Below are 18,040 nucleotides of genomic sequence, written 5' to 3'. Positions count from 1 at the left end.
ATTCCTAGCACACCTAGTACATGTTTGGACACACACTTCGAACAACCTTCTCTAGATGGATCATTTCAACGTTGGCCCCAATCAATTGAAATTAAATAGAAACACAGAAAATGGATTTATTCCCCAAAGCAGGACCCCCATATATATTATACATAAAACATAATTTTGGCATCAATTATAACTGAACAAATATTCAATTTGTGATACCCATTTTTTCTGATATGTATCATATGTAACAGAAAATGCTAGTTTTATTCATTTTACTGTCTCTCTTCCTGAAGAACAACAGACTGACATATAAATTAGAATAAAAATGACAAACTTTTACAAGACTAACCCTTAACAAATGCTTTTTGATGCCCCTGGAATTTCAACCAACACAACTATACAGTTGTCCTAAATGAAGTGTTCCCAGTACAAGTATATGGGAACACTGAAAATAGGACTTAGTTTTTACGCCATCTGATAGTGGTAAGACAAAGAAATTAACTGTGTAAGAGTCACCCTCTTTAAACAGCTTGAAGCGATAAATCTGCTCTAATAAGATAAAACTTCACCTTAATCAGGGAGATGTGATAAACATGTTGAAATCTGTGAGAAGTCCTAGATTCTTATTTTAAAAATTGAAAAAAATTAATAAGAACACAATAGGCAGGGATTTCCCTGGTGGTCCAGTGATTAGAACTCTGTACTTTCACTGCCAAGGGCCCAGGTTCAACCCCTGGTCAGGGAACTAAGATTCCCACAAGCCACGTATCATGGTCACAAAAGTCACACACACACACACACACACAATAGGCAAATTAAAAAAGAAAAATATAAACAGCCAAGAAGCAAATAAAAGAATGGTCAACTCAACTGTTATTTTTAAAATTTTCAAATTAAAGCAACACTGAGATACTTCTTTTTACAAAACTAAAATGGACTTTGTTATACCATAATGTTGAGTACCGGCAAGAGTTCAAAGAAATGGGCATTTTCATATGCTGCTGAGGTGGGAATTAAAACTAGCAGACTTTCTGGAAGACAACCAAGCAATCTCTTAAACATATGTACCCCCTGCACCTCCTTTGACTTCCTCCCCCTCACATGAACTCCAGATACTGTTCTTGTCTCTATCTACATTTGCTTCATCCAACAGTGTTTTCCAACCTTAAGCCACGGATGGACCTGTTAAAAGTAAAAGTAGTCACCAGCCCTGTGATAAAGTCCAGCTTGCACAGCACGGCACACAAAAAGGTGTTCTCGATCCAGTCCTGCCTGACTCTCCAGCTCTGCCTCCCACTAATCACCATTTCATATATCCCACTTTGTTCACTAAGAACTCACTCTGTGGGAGTCCCTGTACCCTTTGCTCCATTTACCCGCTCTTCTTGCCATGCCTCTCTAATAAACTCCTGGCAGTGCATCAAAATTTGCTTTGGTATCACCTTTCCCACTGCTCATCAACAGTGAGTCATTTCATTTCTTGCTCAGTACTACCACTGTATGCTGTATACACCTCTCCCCTCAAATTATAACAACGGCTTAACACTTAGAGAGCTTACAGTGTACCAGATCCCAGTCTAGGAACTGAACATGTAATAACTCACTGAACCCTCCCTACCATTCTGTGAGATATACTTGCTATTATACTTTATTCATTGGCACAGAAGGGTTACAAAACTCATCCAGGATCACAGAGCTAATGAGCAGGAGAACTGGGATCTGAATCTGAAGTTTGAATTCAGAGACTATGCTCCTAACATCAGCTTCTGAAACTAGCACAGCCTTTACATTTTAATGGATTGTTGTCTCCCCACTAAAACAGAGCTTCTGTACCTAGTTTTCCAGGATTCATCTGGTTTTCCCTAAAACTTATGCTATCTGACACATGAGAATTATCCAAAATTATTCACTGAACTGAGCTACACCTGGCTATATAACTTTAGGCAAGTCACTTAACCCCTCTAGATTTCAATTTGGTCCTTATAAATTGAGAGTTGAACTAGGTGCTCCTTTTCCCTCATTTTTAAATAGTAAAAATACTTACACAACACTTAATTCAAACTACCTCTATCCCATCCATCACTCTAAATTTCATCAGTTAGACATTAAATGTGTTATTAGCAAGAACAACGTAAATACTGATATACCATAAAATGGAATCTTTTAGACAACGAAATGCATAAGCTCTATTTGAAAGCAGCTCAAGTTATGAAAATACAGTACCTTGCTATCAACTTTTAACAAGAACTTCGCAAGCCCGATGATCGGCCATGGGGCCAGGGCTTGCTGCCGCTCCTTCAGAAAGCGCTCTGTGGCCTCCCACCACACAGCGCTGCGCTTCTCCAGGAAGTTCACAACGCCAAAGTGAATAACAAGCTTTTTGAGTACCCAGACTGTGAGGAAGGTGAGAAATACACACACACAAAAGACAGCGATTACAAACAGGTTCGGTTTCACAAAACCTTCCTAAAACAGGAAAGCCAGTGCTAAAATAAAGATTATAGGTTTTGTTTTTGTTTAATGGAGGAGGGAAGGAAGAAAGTTCAAAATATTCCAGATTGATAGAACTGGGACACTTTCCACACAATCTCCACCTACCTATCTCCCACCTTCTCTGTGAAGTCTGAATCCTTGAAGGGGTCCAGGGATTCAAAGCCCATACAAACGTTAGATACCTTGATCATGAGGATTTCACTGACTACAATCTTGGACCCTCACACTGTACCATTCCAGGATAAAGCATACTAACCTCTGACCTGTCCTTGTCTCTTTGGCTATTATAGCTGCTCTTGCCAAATTTTGTTCCTTAGATGTTTGATGTGTACTCACCAGATAAGTAGAAGGTTTTCCATACACATCATAATTTTATACCCCCACAGGGTAACATTTTCATTTGTATTTCTATTTCTCTTCTTGATGCTCTGTACATCTGAATCTTTCACCAGGGTTCAGTAGCAACCAGGGCTGTTACAAACAGCTGTACACTACATGATTTCAGTGGGAACTACTCAAACTATAATATGAAGGTACCCCTCTGCAGGAGGGTAGTGTGGTTTCCCTTTAAACAGGGGTTAAACAAACAGGGGTTAAAAGCCAACTAAGAAGGAGGGACTGGAAAGAAGTGCTACTTATCTGTGAGGGTTGTCTTGACGTTTGGACCCTAGATAATTTGGTCCCAGCCCCTATGATTTCCCTAACTCCAGGGAGCTCTGTGTCCTTAGCCCTGGCCTTGTAATCTAACAGTTCACAGTTTACTATTTTGAACCATGAGCTCAGTGTTACATGCCAGGTCAACAGTTCCTTCATCAGCATTTTTAAACCTCTGGAGAGGTCCTAGGAAGAAAGTTCCTACGGTCTCGAGAATAAGTCCAGGGTAATTACAGTTGTAAAAACTTTGTGGGGGCCATCATGTTCACAGCCTACTCCTCCTTTTTATTTAAAAAGATAGGAAAGTTATCTCAAACATTAAAAAAAAAATCCACAAATTAAAGAAAAAAAATCTTCAAAGGCAAGACAAGATCATCAGTAACCAATTACCTGCAATAGGCACTGGCAGCAACTGTACAATCCACAGGTTTGACCAGATCTGGACTCCGACGATGGCCCAGAGGAGAGACACAAAGTAGACGTCACTGGTTTTCTTCTTCCTGAGAAACGTTCCAACTTCAGATCTCTGTCTGCCCAGAGTTGGTGTAGGGGAGGTGGGTGAAGAAGATGAGGACAGTGCTGGAGGGGGTTCTCCCCTGTCCATGGTTTCTGTCCCTGAGGAGGAAAAGCAAAAAAAAAAAAAACAACTACATATTGGTCCACATTAATAAATAGTAATACAGAGCAATTAGCTAGGCTAGCCTGGTTCAAGCCTTCAAGATGTACTAAGATAGCATGATTACACTGGGTTAAAAAAAGAAAATAAGACCCGGATGTATGCTTGCAAATATAATTTTAAAAAAAAAGGTGTGGAGAATTAACACCGACAGTGTTTACATCTAAGGAACTTAAGTTTGTTGAGAGATAGGGTTGAGTATGAGAAATGGTTTATTTTTACTTTATATATTTTACACTGGTCAAGTTTTTTATGACATATTTATCATTTCTATTTATATACATGTAGCATTTAGATTTTAAAAAACTAAAGAAAAACACATGACAAAGTAACAGATTTATAATTAGCCCATGAAAATTACTCAAACCATATAAAGCGATAAATATTAACACACAGAATTCTTTACCTAAAAATTCCTTCTCTTTTAACTTTATTGTAGATGTATTTATATGTGTTTCTGAAACAATATGGCTTTCCAGCATCATTTTATCTAAATGGGACCAGCTGCTCTTACAAGAACCCAGGGCTTTGAAGCGTATCTTTCTCTTAGAATGAGATATTAAAAAATAACAGGTTGCTGGGAGTGAATGAATCTTCAAATATAGGATATCACACTGAATTATTTCATAAGGCACTGCTTTCTAACAATGCAACTATTGCTATATTTCACTATTACTCAGAATACATCACAATGATGGCAATGAGTAAGATCCTAAAACCTATATTTTGCCTTCTATTAAAAAAAGTTAATAATAAAAGTATATCATATTTCTTAAAGTCTAGGTAAATTTAAAAAAAAACACAAACACCCTTAATTTCAACACCCTATTTACACCATTTTCTTTATACAGTTTTACACAGTTGTATCATTTTCCACTCAGAACCTTTCCCACTTTCTCCCTTCAGTTGAATGCCGACTCTAGGAGAAATAAGACCTTGTCTGTCTTGCTCTCCCCTCCACTGAATTCCTAGTGCAAAAAAATATTACCTGACATGTAGAAGGTACTCATTAAGTCTTTATTCTAAGAATGCCTTCCCTGTTATTTCATAACTTTCATAAGTAACCCCAAAATAGCCCTGTGAGTGCTTTACTATAATTTCTTTAGTGTTTTTTTTGTTGTTTTTTTTTGTTTTTTGTAATGATGCTTAGCTGTGAGTACATTTTTACTACTGATGTAACTAGGACCATGTTTAAGTCAGCTCATCTCATGAAAACTAACATTCTACCCAGAGGTTTGGGGCTAAACATCAAGCTAATTATAACACACTTCTGTTTGCTCTCTGAATGTCTTCCTAATCTGGAAACTTTATGTTGCTGAATGTGGCAGATATTCATAAGAATAGTTAAGTCCATGACCAAAACATCATCCCCCCTCTACTCTGAAAACATAATTTAATGTGTACGAAAAGTAAGTTTTCCTACTACCCGAAATGCCTTCTTCTTAGCTGACCCCTTCTTTTAAGACTTCTCTAAAGTGAGTTCTTCCAGGAGAGCTCATGAAAACAATTCCTTAACTCTCAAACCTCCGGCACTAATGGGCCTCTTGGCACAGACAGACAAGACCTTTACATTCCTGAATTCTGTGTGAGTTTGGTATAAAACTACTAGCTGGATCTCACAGGAGCTCTGTGTCCAAAATAACTAGAGGATTCTGTTTTAAGGCAAACAGTCAATGTACTAACAGCAAGAGGCATGCAAAGCAAACTTTAAGAAGAAAAGCAAAAAATGCCAGAGAAATGAATGACTGGAAGATGGAAAATCAAAATCAAAAGAAAGAGATGGAGAAAAGGAACAATGACCAAAAAATGCAACATAAAGAGAGCAAAATAGAACAATGGAGGAGAATTGACAGTTGTATAAGAAATGGCAAATTAAAGGACTTAAGTAGGGGAAAATATAGACGAAAGTAAATGGGTCTTTAAGAAAAGGAAAATAAAATGAAAGGACAGTGAGAAAGAATGACAGAAAAATAAGAAAAGCCCTTTAGAAAAAAAAAAGGAAAGAATGAAGAATCAAGATAAGAAACTTAAGAAGATAAATAATTAAATGAATGAAAAAAGTGATACATGAAAACAAAGATAGAAGGGAAAAAGTGCAAAAATAGGAACCAGAGAGAAAAATGAAGGACCAGTAAGTAGCATCTTGTGATGCCAGTGTCTCTCCTAATTTTATGCTCTATGTACATTCCATTTTCCAGAATGATTCTGAACGCATTCTCACAAGACCAGTCACCTGCAGGCTGGGTAGAGGTGTGGTCCTCAGTGCTTGATTCATACCCTGTGATAGAGATGGCCAAGGTTGCTAGAGTAGAAGCTGCCATGGAGATAACTTGTCCTGGTAACTCTGCTCCTGTAAAACAAGCATGCAGTTAAAAAGCTTTTTAAAGGCAATAAAAAAAAATGTAAAATAACTTGCAAACTGAAACACAGTCCTTAGTTTTTCAACAGCAATAAAACAAAATGGTTATTACTGACCCACTAGACCAGTGGTTCTTCATCAAGAGACAGCACTTAAAAGTCAACAGTAAAGTCTGCTAAAAAGGCAAGTTTCTGGATTCTCGCTCTCTCTCATTTGGGAACTTGATGCTGGTGCATGTGGAAGATAGTAGACATAAACACGAAATGCCACACTTGTACTTTCACTTCACAGGCTTATATTAATGTACATCTCTGCTGAAAAACACTGCCACACCAAGTCTATGAGCTTCTTGAATGCAGACTTACTTTCCTTTGTATTAATAACTCCTAGTACAGTATGGAATAGCCCACGTGCATACTAAGTCGCTTCAGTCGTGTCCGACTCTGACACCCTATGGACTGTAGCCCACTAGGCTACTGTATCCATGGGATTCTCCAGGCAAGAATACTGGAGTGGGTTGCCATGCCCTCCTCCAGGGGATCTTTCCGACCCAGGGATCGAACCCCCATCTCTTATGTCTTCTGCCCTGGCAGGCAGTTCTTTACCACTAGCGCCAATGGGAAGTCCAAAAGAGCCCATACCTGTTTTCAATAACAACATTTCATGACTGAATATGCAAATGTATGGGTCTCACACAAAATCATGTCCCATCAATCCTCGACCTACATGAGTTTGAACTGTGCAGGTCCACATATATGTGGGTTTTTTCCCCAATAACTATAATATCTGTATTTTCATTTCACAGATCTTTAAGTATCAGGAAAAGCTTTTGTTCAATGAGAGATCACAGGTGGAACTAGGATTTGAATTCCGATTCTACCCAGGCTGTTTCAGCTTCCTGCTTTTGGGTGAGTCATTTATCAATTCCTTTTTGAAGCAGAGATAGGAGTTCACAGTTGACTGCATGGGGGAGTCACTGCCTCTACCCCTGACATGGTGCAGGGGTCAACTGAATATCTATAAAGTCCATAATTCATCACAGACAAAATCTACCACCTGAAAATCTAGAAGATCATCACTACCCCGTTTCACAATCTAGGTTCTCGTGTTAAGTATCTAACAGGTGTAAACCAAGTTTAACCTAGATCCAGGAACACATTCACACTCAATGAGGTCTGTGTAACGATCAGCCTTTAATGTGCTATGGCAGGCGATGTGGACTAGCTCACCCAACGCCTGGTTCCAGTGTGCATTCCTGTACCTAGAGACTGGAAAGCTAAAGACTGTTGCCTGGACTCCTTTGCAGCCATCGCTCCACCTGTGATGTAGTGGATACCAGTGCAAGCACGCCTGTGCAGACGTGGAAGCCCTCAGCAACTCACTGTAATTTGGAAGCTCTCATGTCAAACACAGTCATGGAGACACGTGTTTTTCCTGCAGGAACTTAGCAGACGTTCCAGAGGTTCTGCCGTCTGATCTCCGGCTCTGTGGCAAACAGCAGCAGCAACACTACGTGGCACTTCTGCTCAGACGGTCCTTGGGGGTTGCTGAGCATTTCTCCTGGCTGCATTGCTTCTGCATGTCAGGTCCAAGCTCAACTGTCTGATCTGTCCAAAAACTCTGTGTGTACAAATTCTTTATGCTGACCAATACCCCTTTCTATTAAGACTAGTTGGCATGAATTCCATTGCCCAACTAAGAACAAGCGTTCTTGGTCACCAAATCATACATACGCCCACATTCATACAGCTGGGACCTTTCAGTAGGCTGATATTCAGTGTGACAACATAAAGTTCTGCCAGGCCAATGAAAAGAGCCATGACTTTCAGAAGGTCAGTGAATTACAGCTCCAGATAAACTTCATATACCCAACAAATCCAAGGCTGGCCACCTCTCACAGGTAAGCAGGCAGTGCCTGAGATGGCTCTTCGGTAGATTCAGCTCTCAGGAGCAAGAGCACCCATCTTGCCCAGTCACATCCTATCCCTCCTCTAGTAAATGTCTTCGTAACCTGAAAGAGGCTTATTTTAGACAAAACAAGAGAAATCCAAAGTTATTATCTGGGAAGAGCATAAATTAGATATCTGGATTGGGACCTATTCTCCTGGCATCGGTATCTTAAGGGCTGTTTTGATGCCAAAAAGAGAAAAAGGGCTGAGAGAGAAAGACAGTATCTTTCGTCTCATACATGTTTCCATTACTCACTGTATTGAAAGCTGAGAATAAAAATACAGACCCCGCCCCAAAGGAGTTAGGTTAAAGAGATAAATACGAATCAAAGAACCACACAAATAAACAAATGTATACAAATTATGATCACTGCCATAAAGGAAAAATACTGGGTATTTTATGAGTTCCTAACTGAAGAAATCTGACTTAGTTTGGGAAATCAGGAAAAGCCTTTCTTTAAGAAATAAAAATGAAGCTGATATACAAAAGATGAGGAGGAACTAACCAAAGGAAAGTATAATCTTTTAGACAGAAGGAAGAGAATAAGAAGGCTGTAAGTGAATAAGCTGGCATGTTGAAGACACTGAAAGGCCAGTGTGTCTGGAACACAGAGATGGCAAGCCAGATGATGAAAGTCACAGAAGACCATACTAAACGACTTTAGTCTTTATCCCAAAGGAGTAGGAAAGCACTGAAGAGTTTTTTTTTTTTAAAATACTATTGAGATAATTGTAACATCACATGCAGTCTTACAAAATAATACAGAGCGATCCTGTCTATCTTTTATCCAGTGTCCCCTTCCCCACCATGGTAATATCTTTTAAAACTGTAGCACATTACTACAATCAGAGTGTCAGCATGGATACAAGACACAGAAGTTTCGTCACTGCAAAGATCTCTTATGTTGCCCTTTTATGACCACATCTCCCAACTCTGTAAATAATCAGTTTTAGGGATTCAAAAGGATCGTTCTTACTGTTTGATCAAGAACAGATTAGAGAAGACCAGGAGGGGGTACAGGAAGATGCATTACTGCAACACTACAGGCAAGACAGGATGACAGCATGGTCTGCCCTGGTTAACAGGGAAGAAGCTGGGAAAAGTAGCCGCATTGAAGAGACAAGGGATAGTCAACGCTGACCGGATTTGGTGATGAAATAATAAAGGATGCAACCATGATCCCCCAAGATTCCAGATTATGATCAGACAGGACGCATGTGGGGGAAATGGATGGAGATTTTAGATACATCAAAGTGCTTTTCAGACTGTCAAACAGAAATCTTTAACACACACTGATTACACCAGAGACTCGAGAGGTCTTAGATTCTTGGGTGCCCACAAAAGATTTCTTGGGCTCCACTTAAGAGCAAAGGTTGGGAACACCTAATGACTAATGGCCTGGGACAGCACGATAAAGGGAGAAATGCTTCCAGTCAAAACTTGAAGAATTCTCTCATGAGACTGAAGACTAATCCCAGGCCCTCAATCACTACACCCACCCTTCACAAGGGAGAAAGATGAAGTGGTGAGTCATCTTTGAGAGACTGACAAGAAGTCCCTTGGTGGTTAGGTAGCTCCAAAATAACAAGATCATTTTACAGTTCCTCAAATACGGGCTTTCAGGTTAGCTGAAAAAACCCACCCCATTTGGGCATTTGTACATTGGTGTAAAGGAGAAGGGGATGACAGCGGATGAGATGGCTGGATGGCATCACTGACTTGATGGGCAAGTCTGAGTGAACTCCGGGAGTTAGTGATGGACAGGGAGGCCTGGCGTGCTGCCATTCATGGGGTCGCAAAGAGTCAGACACGACTGAGTGACTGAACTGAACTGAACTGTATACTTCTCAACCCCCACTAAACATTCAGTCGCCTTCCCAAGTGGCTCAGTGATAAAGAATCCGTCTGCCAATGCAGGAGATGAAGGTTTGAGCCCTGGGTAGGGAAGATCCCCTGGAGAAGGAAATGGCAACCCATTCCAGGATTCTTGCCTGGGAAATCCCATGGACAGAGGAGCCTGGCGGGCTACAGTCCACGGGGTCCCAAAGAGTTGGACATGACTCAGCAACTAAACAGCAACAAGCATTCATTCACAAGCAGGTGACTAGGCTACGTGCTGGGCTGAGAGACTAAGTAGTCTCAAGCTCAGTCCCACACTAAACTATCAGTTATGATTCCACATGTTAAGAGCTAAGCTGGATGGAAGTGTAGAATGTTTGACCTCCCCTGCTTGGGAGGTCAGGGAAGAGTTTCCAAAGGGACTATCTAACGAGAATGGTAAAAGATGCCACCCTTGAAGTCCATTTACATAAGGTAGCCAGATAAAGATGACAGAACAAGTTCGTCTTGTGGAGAAACGAAGAAGCTGGTCTCTTAGAGGACCGAGGTAGAAAAGTTTTCCTGGAAGACAAAAAAACCAAGTGTAAAGACACAAAGTCAAGAACAAGCAGAGTGTACTATTCAGAGATCTCTAAGAAGTCTAGTGAGCATGAGACACAGGGTCCAATGGTAAGGGCGGAGAGACAGGGGGATGCAGGAGGACATGGGAGCCGAGGACGGAAGGGCTCATACTGACTATGCAGAGGCCGGGCAGCTCAGTGACTGGGGTCACAGTGAGGAAGCAAGACCGCCCGGGTGCAAACCTCAGCTCTAGCCCTTATCTGTCGGATGACAACAGGCAGGTGACTTAGGATCTAGGTGCCTTAGTCTCTTCAAGTGTCAAATGTAGCGTATGTAAATTCCTATCTCATGTGAGAGTTAACTGAAACAATACCTAAAAAGTGCTTAGAACAATGCCTGGTAGGCAGGACTTAACAGAAATTGACTCAATAAATGATACTATCGTCACCATCATCTATATCAACACTGTTGGCTTTAACAGGATAAACTACAAGCAAAGCCACTAGCACTCCTATAGTATTTGCCTGCACCTCTCATCCCCTTTCTGCTTTATATTACAGCCATTTCCCTAAGTCTTATCCTTACATTTTTAGATCTCCAGAGTTGTGAAAAACATCTTACCATACAATCGGCACTAAAAAGCTTGAGGAAAAGTTAAGACCAACAGATTAAATCCTCACAACTAGGGCTTAAAAACTCTTTCTTCAACTTGCTGATGTCACTAAAATATACAATAAATATTTAATAAATCTTAGCTAAGTTAATGAACACAATGCAGTATCATCTTAGTTAACACACAAAGGACTCAGCAAAGTTTCAGAACGCCTGAAACTCCACAAAGCAGCAAAAGGAACAGCACACACAGAAAATCAGCAGATTTGAAAATTAGGGATGTAAGATTTGGCAACTGCTCTTACTCATCGAACAGATATGTACTTAAATGACTTTTGTCTAGTAATATCCTTCTGCATTTCAAAAACCCCAAGGGTTTGGGCAGAGAATTGATAAACTAGACAGAAGAATGCCAGGACTGAGCATCTAGGCAGTCATGGTACTGGGAAAAAAGCCCTAGCTAAAAATAAGCACACAGACGGAGGGAACATAATCTTGAGACTCAAGGACTATAAACAAAGAAAGGAAAGAGCATCCAAGGTTTCAAGTGTCAATCCACCCAGGGACTGGGCCAGTATTAACTGGAAGCCCAAAGGGCAGGAACCCACACAAATCTAAATAAGCAGGCCACCCACATTAGCAGCCTAGCACCAGCGGACAGAAACTCATGGTCTGGTATATAAGAAAAACATCACATGTTCAGATATCTGTAGATATGGCTAAATCAACAATGGGCAAAATAACTGCTTTTTTAATAACAGAGGCAAATATATTTGGAAGCCGGTCTAAATAAGGAGAAACTGGATCTAATTTTTTCTCTTTCACAGGGCTAGTTGAAGTTTCCGGGAATACCTCCAAAGATGCTTACTGGAAGGAGGCCCTTTATATCAAGTAGACTCTTCCCAGCATGTAAATAAAGTTCCCCTTGAAGACGGCTTCTGTTTCCATCACAAGTGTGGAAAATACATCTCCTCCTCAGTGGCTTCTAGTACCACTTCACTGCAATAAGAGCTTGGATATGGACCACTAGGAGTATCTCCCGGTCTACGTAACTGAATTGAGGAAGGACAGATAAGCAGTAAGAAAATTCAGTTTACTCTTTTTCTTTTTCCAATTTGGGCTTAACTGGACAACACTTGTTTCTTCATATCACATGCTATCCCCAACAAGGTGACAAGGAAAGGCTTCCTTATCAAGATTATCTCTGGGCACTCATAAACAATGAGCAATCCCAGGAGGAGCAGGCCCAGGTGTAACTGTCTGTACATCTCATCCTGGGTGTCCAGGTATTTAAGATACATCTTATGTTTGTCTGCCTAGCTGCTGAAGAAGCACTTCTCATATTCATAGTAAATGGCCAGCTTTCTTCATCTGTAAGACAAGTATGGGGGTGGTGGTGGTTTAGTCACTAAGTCATGACTGACTCTTGCAACCCCATGAACAGGCTGTAGCCCGCCAGGCTCCTCTGTCCATGGGATTCTCCAGGAAAAAACACTGGAGTGGGTTGCCATTTCCTTCTCCAGTAAAACAAGCATACTTTTTAAAAAATATATTCATTTACTTATTTGGCTCCATCAGGTCTTAGTTGCAGCCTGCAGGATCTTTGTTGGATCACGCGGATCTTTTCTTTGGGCTCACAGATTCTCTAGCTGTGGCGCACAGGCTCTACTTACAGAGCATGGGCTCAGGTACCCCACAGGATGTAGGGTCTTAGTTCCGTGACCAGTGACTGAACTTGCGTCTCCTGCATTACAAGGCAGATTCTTAACCACTGGACCACCAGGGAAGTCCCACAAACATAATACTAATCACACTGGAGTACTAAGAAAATTAAGAGAGATGGCAGGTTTTAAGAGCCTAATGGGGCCTCACCCACAGGAGACAATTCTGCTCATGCCCCTCTACTCTCCCAGGTCCAGGGAACACACCAAAGCTGGATCCCAGGCTTCTGCCAGGTAGGACTTCAGAGACCCAGGAGGCAGAGAAACCAGGTGCTATACTTGCAGTGAGCCACCGGGGCCAACATCAAGACTGAAGGAATGGGCAACTGCAACTGAGGGCGAGAGAGACAACCACTCAGCGATCAGTCGATACTGTTTCAGGCGGGCTGATGACTGTCAGAGGTGAAAGGAAAGCACACGGGGAGTAGGTGAGAGCCAATGAACTGGATTCAAATTTTAGCTCGAGGGGTCACCTGTGGGACTATGGGCAAGTCAGTTAACCTATTATTAAATGTCTTCACCCCAAAAAATGTAGATACTTATTTTGTAAGGTTGGGGAGGGGGTGTTGTTTTGTTTGTGGATTAAAAAAGATAGTACACTGGAAAATATGATAGACACTTAACATTTTTTCCCTACGTTATCTTGGGGTTCCAAGAAATATCAAGTAAGCGCCCCTTAAGGTCTAAGAAAAAAAAGCATTGAGTAGGGCCCCTGGGTTCAGAAAGAACCACTGAAACTAACTCAGAAATGATCCATAAGAAGAGTTTTCTGGATCTGGGCCCTAAACAAATTCATGCTTTGAAGTCCGGTGACATTCAAAGGATTAAGTCTGTGAATCCAGTGAATCACAGATTGTATAAACCAGCACAAGATTCAAAGCTCAGAAGACACAAAGGAAAATGCTTACACAGTGATGAAGATACAAGAGCAAGTCCTACAATGCAACAGCAGAAGGAATAAACGCGTATGCTGGCAGTAACTGAGGCCTCGCCGCACCTACTATATTACAGTGACATCTGCAGGAGGGAGGGGCTATAAAGAAGGGAAAGGTTGGCCCGACACGGCCTGAGTTCTGATGCCTACAAAAACAAGGTTCTAGGGGCAAGAGGGAAAAAGTACACAGAAATTTAAAAAAAAAAAAGTTAAACAAATGTATTTTATGATGAGGAGTATCTACAGCAGAAGTCCATAAAAGGATTCTAAGTCAAGAATAACCTATTCTTGATTAGGCTGGAATGAGTGAATAAAACAAGGAAAACTGACATTTCCAAATCTGCTCTCAACATTTTTCTGTGTCTGTGATTTCCTTTCTTGTAACAGGCTAGGATACAAATACCAGAAATCTGGTTTGCATACTGGCACACAACTACCAGGTTTATGGGGGAGAATAATAATCACACAAATAGTCTATTTTCCCAAGCTCAAAACTTGGGTCTTAGGAACTCTGTGCTCACAGCTCCCTAGGCTGCCATCACAAGCTGACTAGAATTTACACAAGAGAAAACCTATCTGAAATGCTTGGTTAGACCTGCTTCATTCATATAACTGCAATAAAATACTTACTTAGCCATGGACAAAAGCAGTCAAAGGGACAAAATTGTACTCAAAATAGTAAAAACAGAACTAGCACAGGATACAGCAATTTCACTTTAGGGTATATATCTAAAGAGCATAAGAATGCTAACTCGAAAAGACATGCACCCCCATTTTCACTGTGGCATTATTTAGAATAGCCAAGACACAGAAACTTAAGGGCCCACTAATCACGGCAAACAGATGGGGAAACAGTGGCTGACTTTATTTTTCTGGGCTCCAAAATCACAGCAGATGGTGACTGCAGCCATGAAATTAAAAGACGCTTACTCCTTGGAAGGAAAGTTATGACCAACCTAGACAGTACATTAAAAAGCAGAGACGTTATTGTGCCAACAAAGGTCCGTCTAGTCAAGGCTATGGTTTTTCCAGTGGTCATATATGGATGTGAGAGTTCGACTATAAAGAAAGCTGAGCACCGAAGAATTTATGCTTTTGAACTGTGGTGTTAGAGAAGACTCTTGAGAGTCCCTTGGACTGCAAGGAGATCCAGCCAGTCCATCCTAAAAGAGATCAGTCCTGGGTGTTCATTGGAAGGACTGATGTTGAAGCTGAAACTCCAATACTTGAGCCACCTGATGCAAAGAGCTGACTCATTGGAAAAGACCCTGATGCTGGGAAAGATTGAGGGCAAGAGGAGAAGGGGACGACAGAGGATGAGATGGCTGGACTGCATCACCGACTTGATGGACATGGGTTTGGGTGGACTCTGGGAGTTGGTGATGGACAGGGAGGCCTAGCGTGCTGCAGTTCATGGAGTCGCAAAGAGTCAGGCACGACTGAGCGACTGAACTGAATGAAAAGAAAGAAAGAAAATATGATACACACACACACAAATATTATTCAGCTATAAAAAAGAATGAAATATTGTTATCTGCAAAAACATGGGTGAACCTTGAGGGCATTATACTAAGTGAAATGAGTCAGATAAAAACAAATACTGTACGACCACATTTATATGTGGAATCTGAAAACAAACAGCAAGCTCACAGAGAACACTGGCGGCTGCCAGAGCTGGAGGCAGGGGGTGGGAACAATGAGTGAAGAGAGTCAAAAGGGACAAACGTCCACTTACGAAATAAGTAAGTCACAGAGACAGAATGTACAGCGCAGTGACTATTGTTAATCTTAACTAACTAAAGTTAATCTACCTTACCGTAGATGTGAAAGTTGCTAAGAGGGTAGGTCTTAAAAGTCCTCATTGGTAACCACGTAAGGTGTCAGATGTTAACCAGATTCAGTGTGGTGATATATACAAGCATGGAACCAGGGTTGCACACCTAAAACTAATATGATGACGTATGTGAAATATACCTCAGTTGAAAAAAAAAAAAAAGGAAAAATCTGTCAAGGGGTTAAGCAGAGCTGTCTGAATCACTACTAGAGGAAAGGAGAAAAAGGGAAACTAAGCTTACCAGAGGAACAAGTGGAAACCACCAAACTTTCTATAGTAGTTGCCAAAACAGGAAGTTTACTTTGACAGATAACCACAGGAAGACAGGTTGAAAAAAGAAAACTTAGATAGCAAAATATAAAATTAAATAGAATCTTTCCTATTTTCCACTGTCACAGAGAGAAGTGAAATTTCTTTGTTTCAGGTAGTTATTATAAAACTCTAAACAAATATTTACGAACAAAAGATGTTTTACAGTTGTCAGACATTACTCAACTATCAAATAATAAAGGGTGATTTAATTTTAAAAACTTCTGTAAAGTAACTGCACAAATACACGAAAGTGCCACAAATAGCCCTGTGATTACTACCTTTAACAAACTAGTCTAGGTAAAGGTCACTTGCAACCAGGGTATCTCAAAAATAATCTTTAAAACAAGAGGGTATATCCAACATTGTAGTGGGAGTTGCAGCCAGAGCAATGAGGCCAAGATAAAAATAAAAGGCATCCAAATGTGAAAAGACGTAAAACTATGCAGAGAAATGACCCTACACATGCAAAATCCTAAAGAAGCCACAAAAACTATCCAAGCTAATAAACAGATTCACCGAAGTTGCAGGATACAAGATCTACAGGGACTGTAAATATTCATAACCTTGGATCTGGCATTGGGTTGTTAGGACACAACATGTGGAAATTAAGTGACATATTTCTGGTTAACCAATGTATCAAAGAATAAATCAAACAGTATCTTGACCCAAAGAAAACAGAAATACAACACATCAAAACTTACGGGGTACAAAAGCACTTCTAAGAGGGCGGTTTATAGCAAAAAATAAAAATAAAAAAGATCTCAAATAAATAACCCAACTTTATGGCTAGCTGCTTAATGGGCACAGGGCTTCCCTGTGGGGTGATGAAAATGAACTGCTGCTAAGTCACTTTAGTCGTGTCCGACTCTGTGTGACCCCACAGGCGGCAGCTCACCAGGCTCCCCCGTCTCTGGGATTCTCCAGGCAAGAACACTGGAGTGGGCTGCCATTTCCTTCTCCGATGCATGAAAGTGAAAAGTGAAAGGGAAGTCACTCAGTCGCCTCCAACTCTTCGCGACCCCATGGACTGCAGCCTACCATGCTCCTCCATCCACGGGATTTTCCAGGCAAGAGCACTGGAGTGGGGTGCCATCAGATGGAAGTAATGGCTACACAGCACTGTGATAGTGCTAAATGCCACTTTAAAATGGTTAACTTTTATGTTACGTGAATTAAACCTCAATTGAAAATGCAAAAAGGGGGGTTGGGACATAGTTTAACGATCTAAAATATTTTAAACAAATTTATTTGCTATTCAGAAAACACCATCAAAATAAAGCAGTTCATCACAGCATGTTTTTAAAATAAAGTTACTCTCCCAAATACATCTTAAGAATAATATGAACAGTATGCCCTATTTCTTACCAGAAGACTCTTTTCCATTCTGTTTTTCATAGAGGGTGCCCACAGACATCAGGAAAACAATAACCAGGAATACTGGAATTCTCCATGCGCCAGCCAAGGATGCTGCAAATTATTAAGAATCAACATGTTTAGTGAAATAAAAACCTAGCACTTGCCTTTAAAAAACTCAGTTTAGTAGACTGACAGAACAATTCGGCAAAATATGTGAACAACACAACAGTTTCACAGGGGAAAAAAAATTTTTTAAAGGCCACCAGACAGCGGAAACCTCAATTCAGGGCTCCTCTCAGGAAATCCAGCCCTGCTCTGAAGAATGAGTCTACTTTTAAGGAGCATGATTCCTGAGGAATCAAGTCCATTCTAAAGCACATTCAGGGTTTAAGACCATCAAGCCCCACATCTAACCCCAGAATGACCTGCATCAGGCACAGAACCTTAAGTCATGGTGTCTGACTTGCACTCCTGAAAATAGCTGGCTGTGAATTCTACCTCTCAAGAAAGAGTGAAATAGCCCACAGGAGCACGGAGAAAAGCTTTAATGTAACCTAACAAGGGCCAAGGATCAAAAGCCATTTGCATTTCCCTGAGCTGGTCTAGAGCCTTAGGAACATACCTGCCAATCTCCCTCCTCTACCTTCTCCAAACTCAAAATGAATCCCAACAGATATTAGGGAATCTTGTTGAGAAATTCCTTTAGCATTCCAAGTCAGCAAGCTAGAAAGTTATGCTTTGTTCCTTATCA

The 18,040-nt window shown here is 40.8% G+C and overlaps 1 protein-coding gene across 2 annotated transcripts in view; it reads right to left on the bottom strand.

The window, feature by feature from the left end:
• The window catches only part of TMEM245 (transmembrane protein 245), a 79,644-nt gene that overhangs the window by 51,783 nt on the left and 9,821 nt on the right, over positions 1–18,040 (bottom strand). For both annotated transcript variants that reach the window (XM_015092997.3, XM_027964135.2), the window contains exons 3-6: positions 17,299–17,400; positions 6,045–6,161; positions 3,526–3,750; positions 2,212–2,381 (exon numbers count right to left, since the gene is read on the bottom strand). In XM_015092997.3, coding sequence (XP_014948483.2) covers positions 2,212–2,381; positions 3,526–3,750; positions 6,045–6,161; positions 17,299–17,400 — 614 coding nt within the window. The remainder of the gene's footprint in view (positions 1–2,211; positions 2,382–3,525; positions 3,751–6,044; positions 6,162–17,298; positions 17,401–18,040) is intronic.

Source organism: Ovis aries, chromosome 2 (assembly GCF_016772045.2).
Source record: "Ovis aries strain OAR_USU_Benz2616 breed Rambouillet chromosome 2, ARS-UI_Ramb_v3.0, whole genome shotgun sequence".
Taxonomy (NCBI): domain Eukaryota; kingdom Metazoa; phylum Chordata; class Mammalia; order Artiodactyla; family Bovidae; genus Ovis; species Ovis aries.
This window is presented reverse-complemented; position numbering and strand designations above follow the sequence as displayed.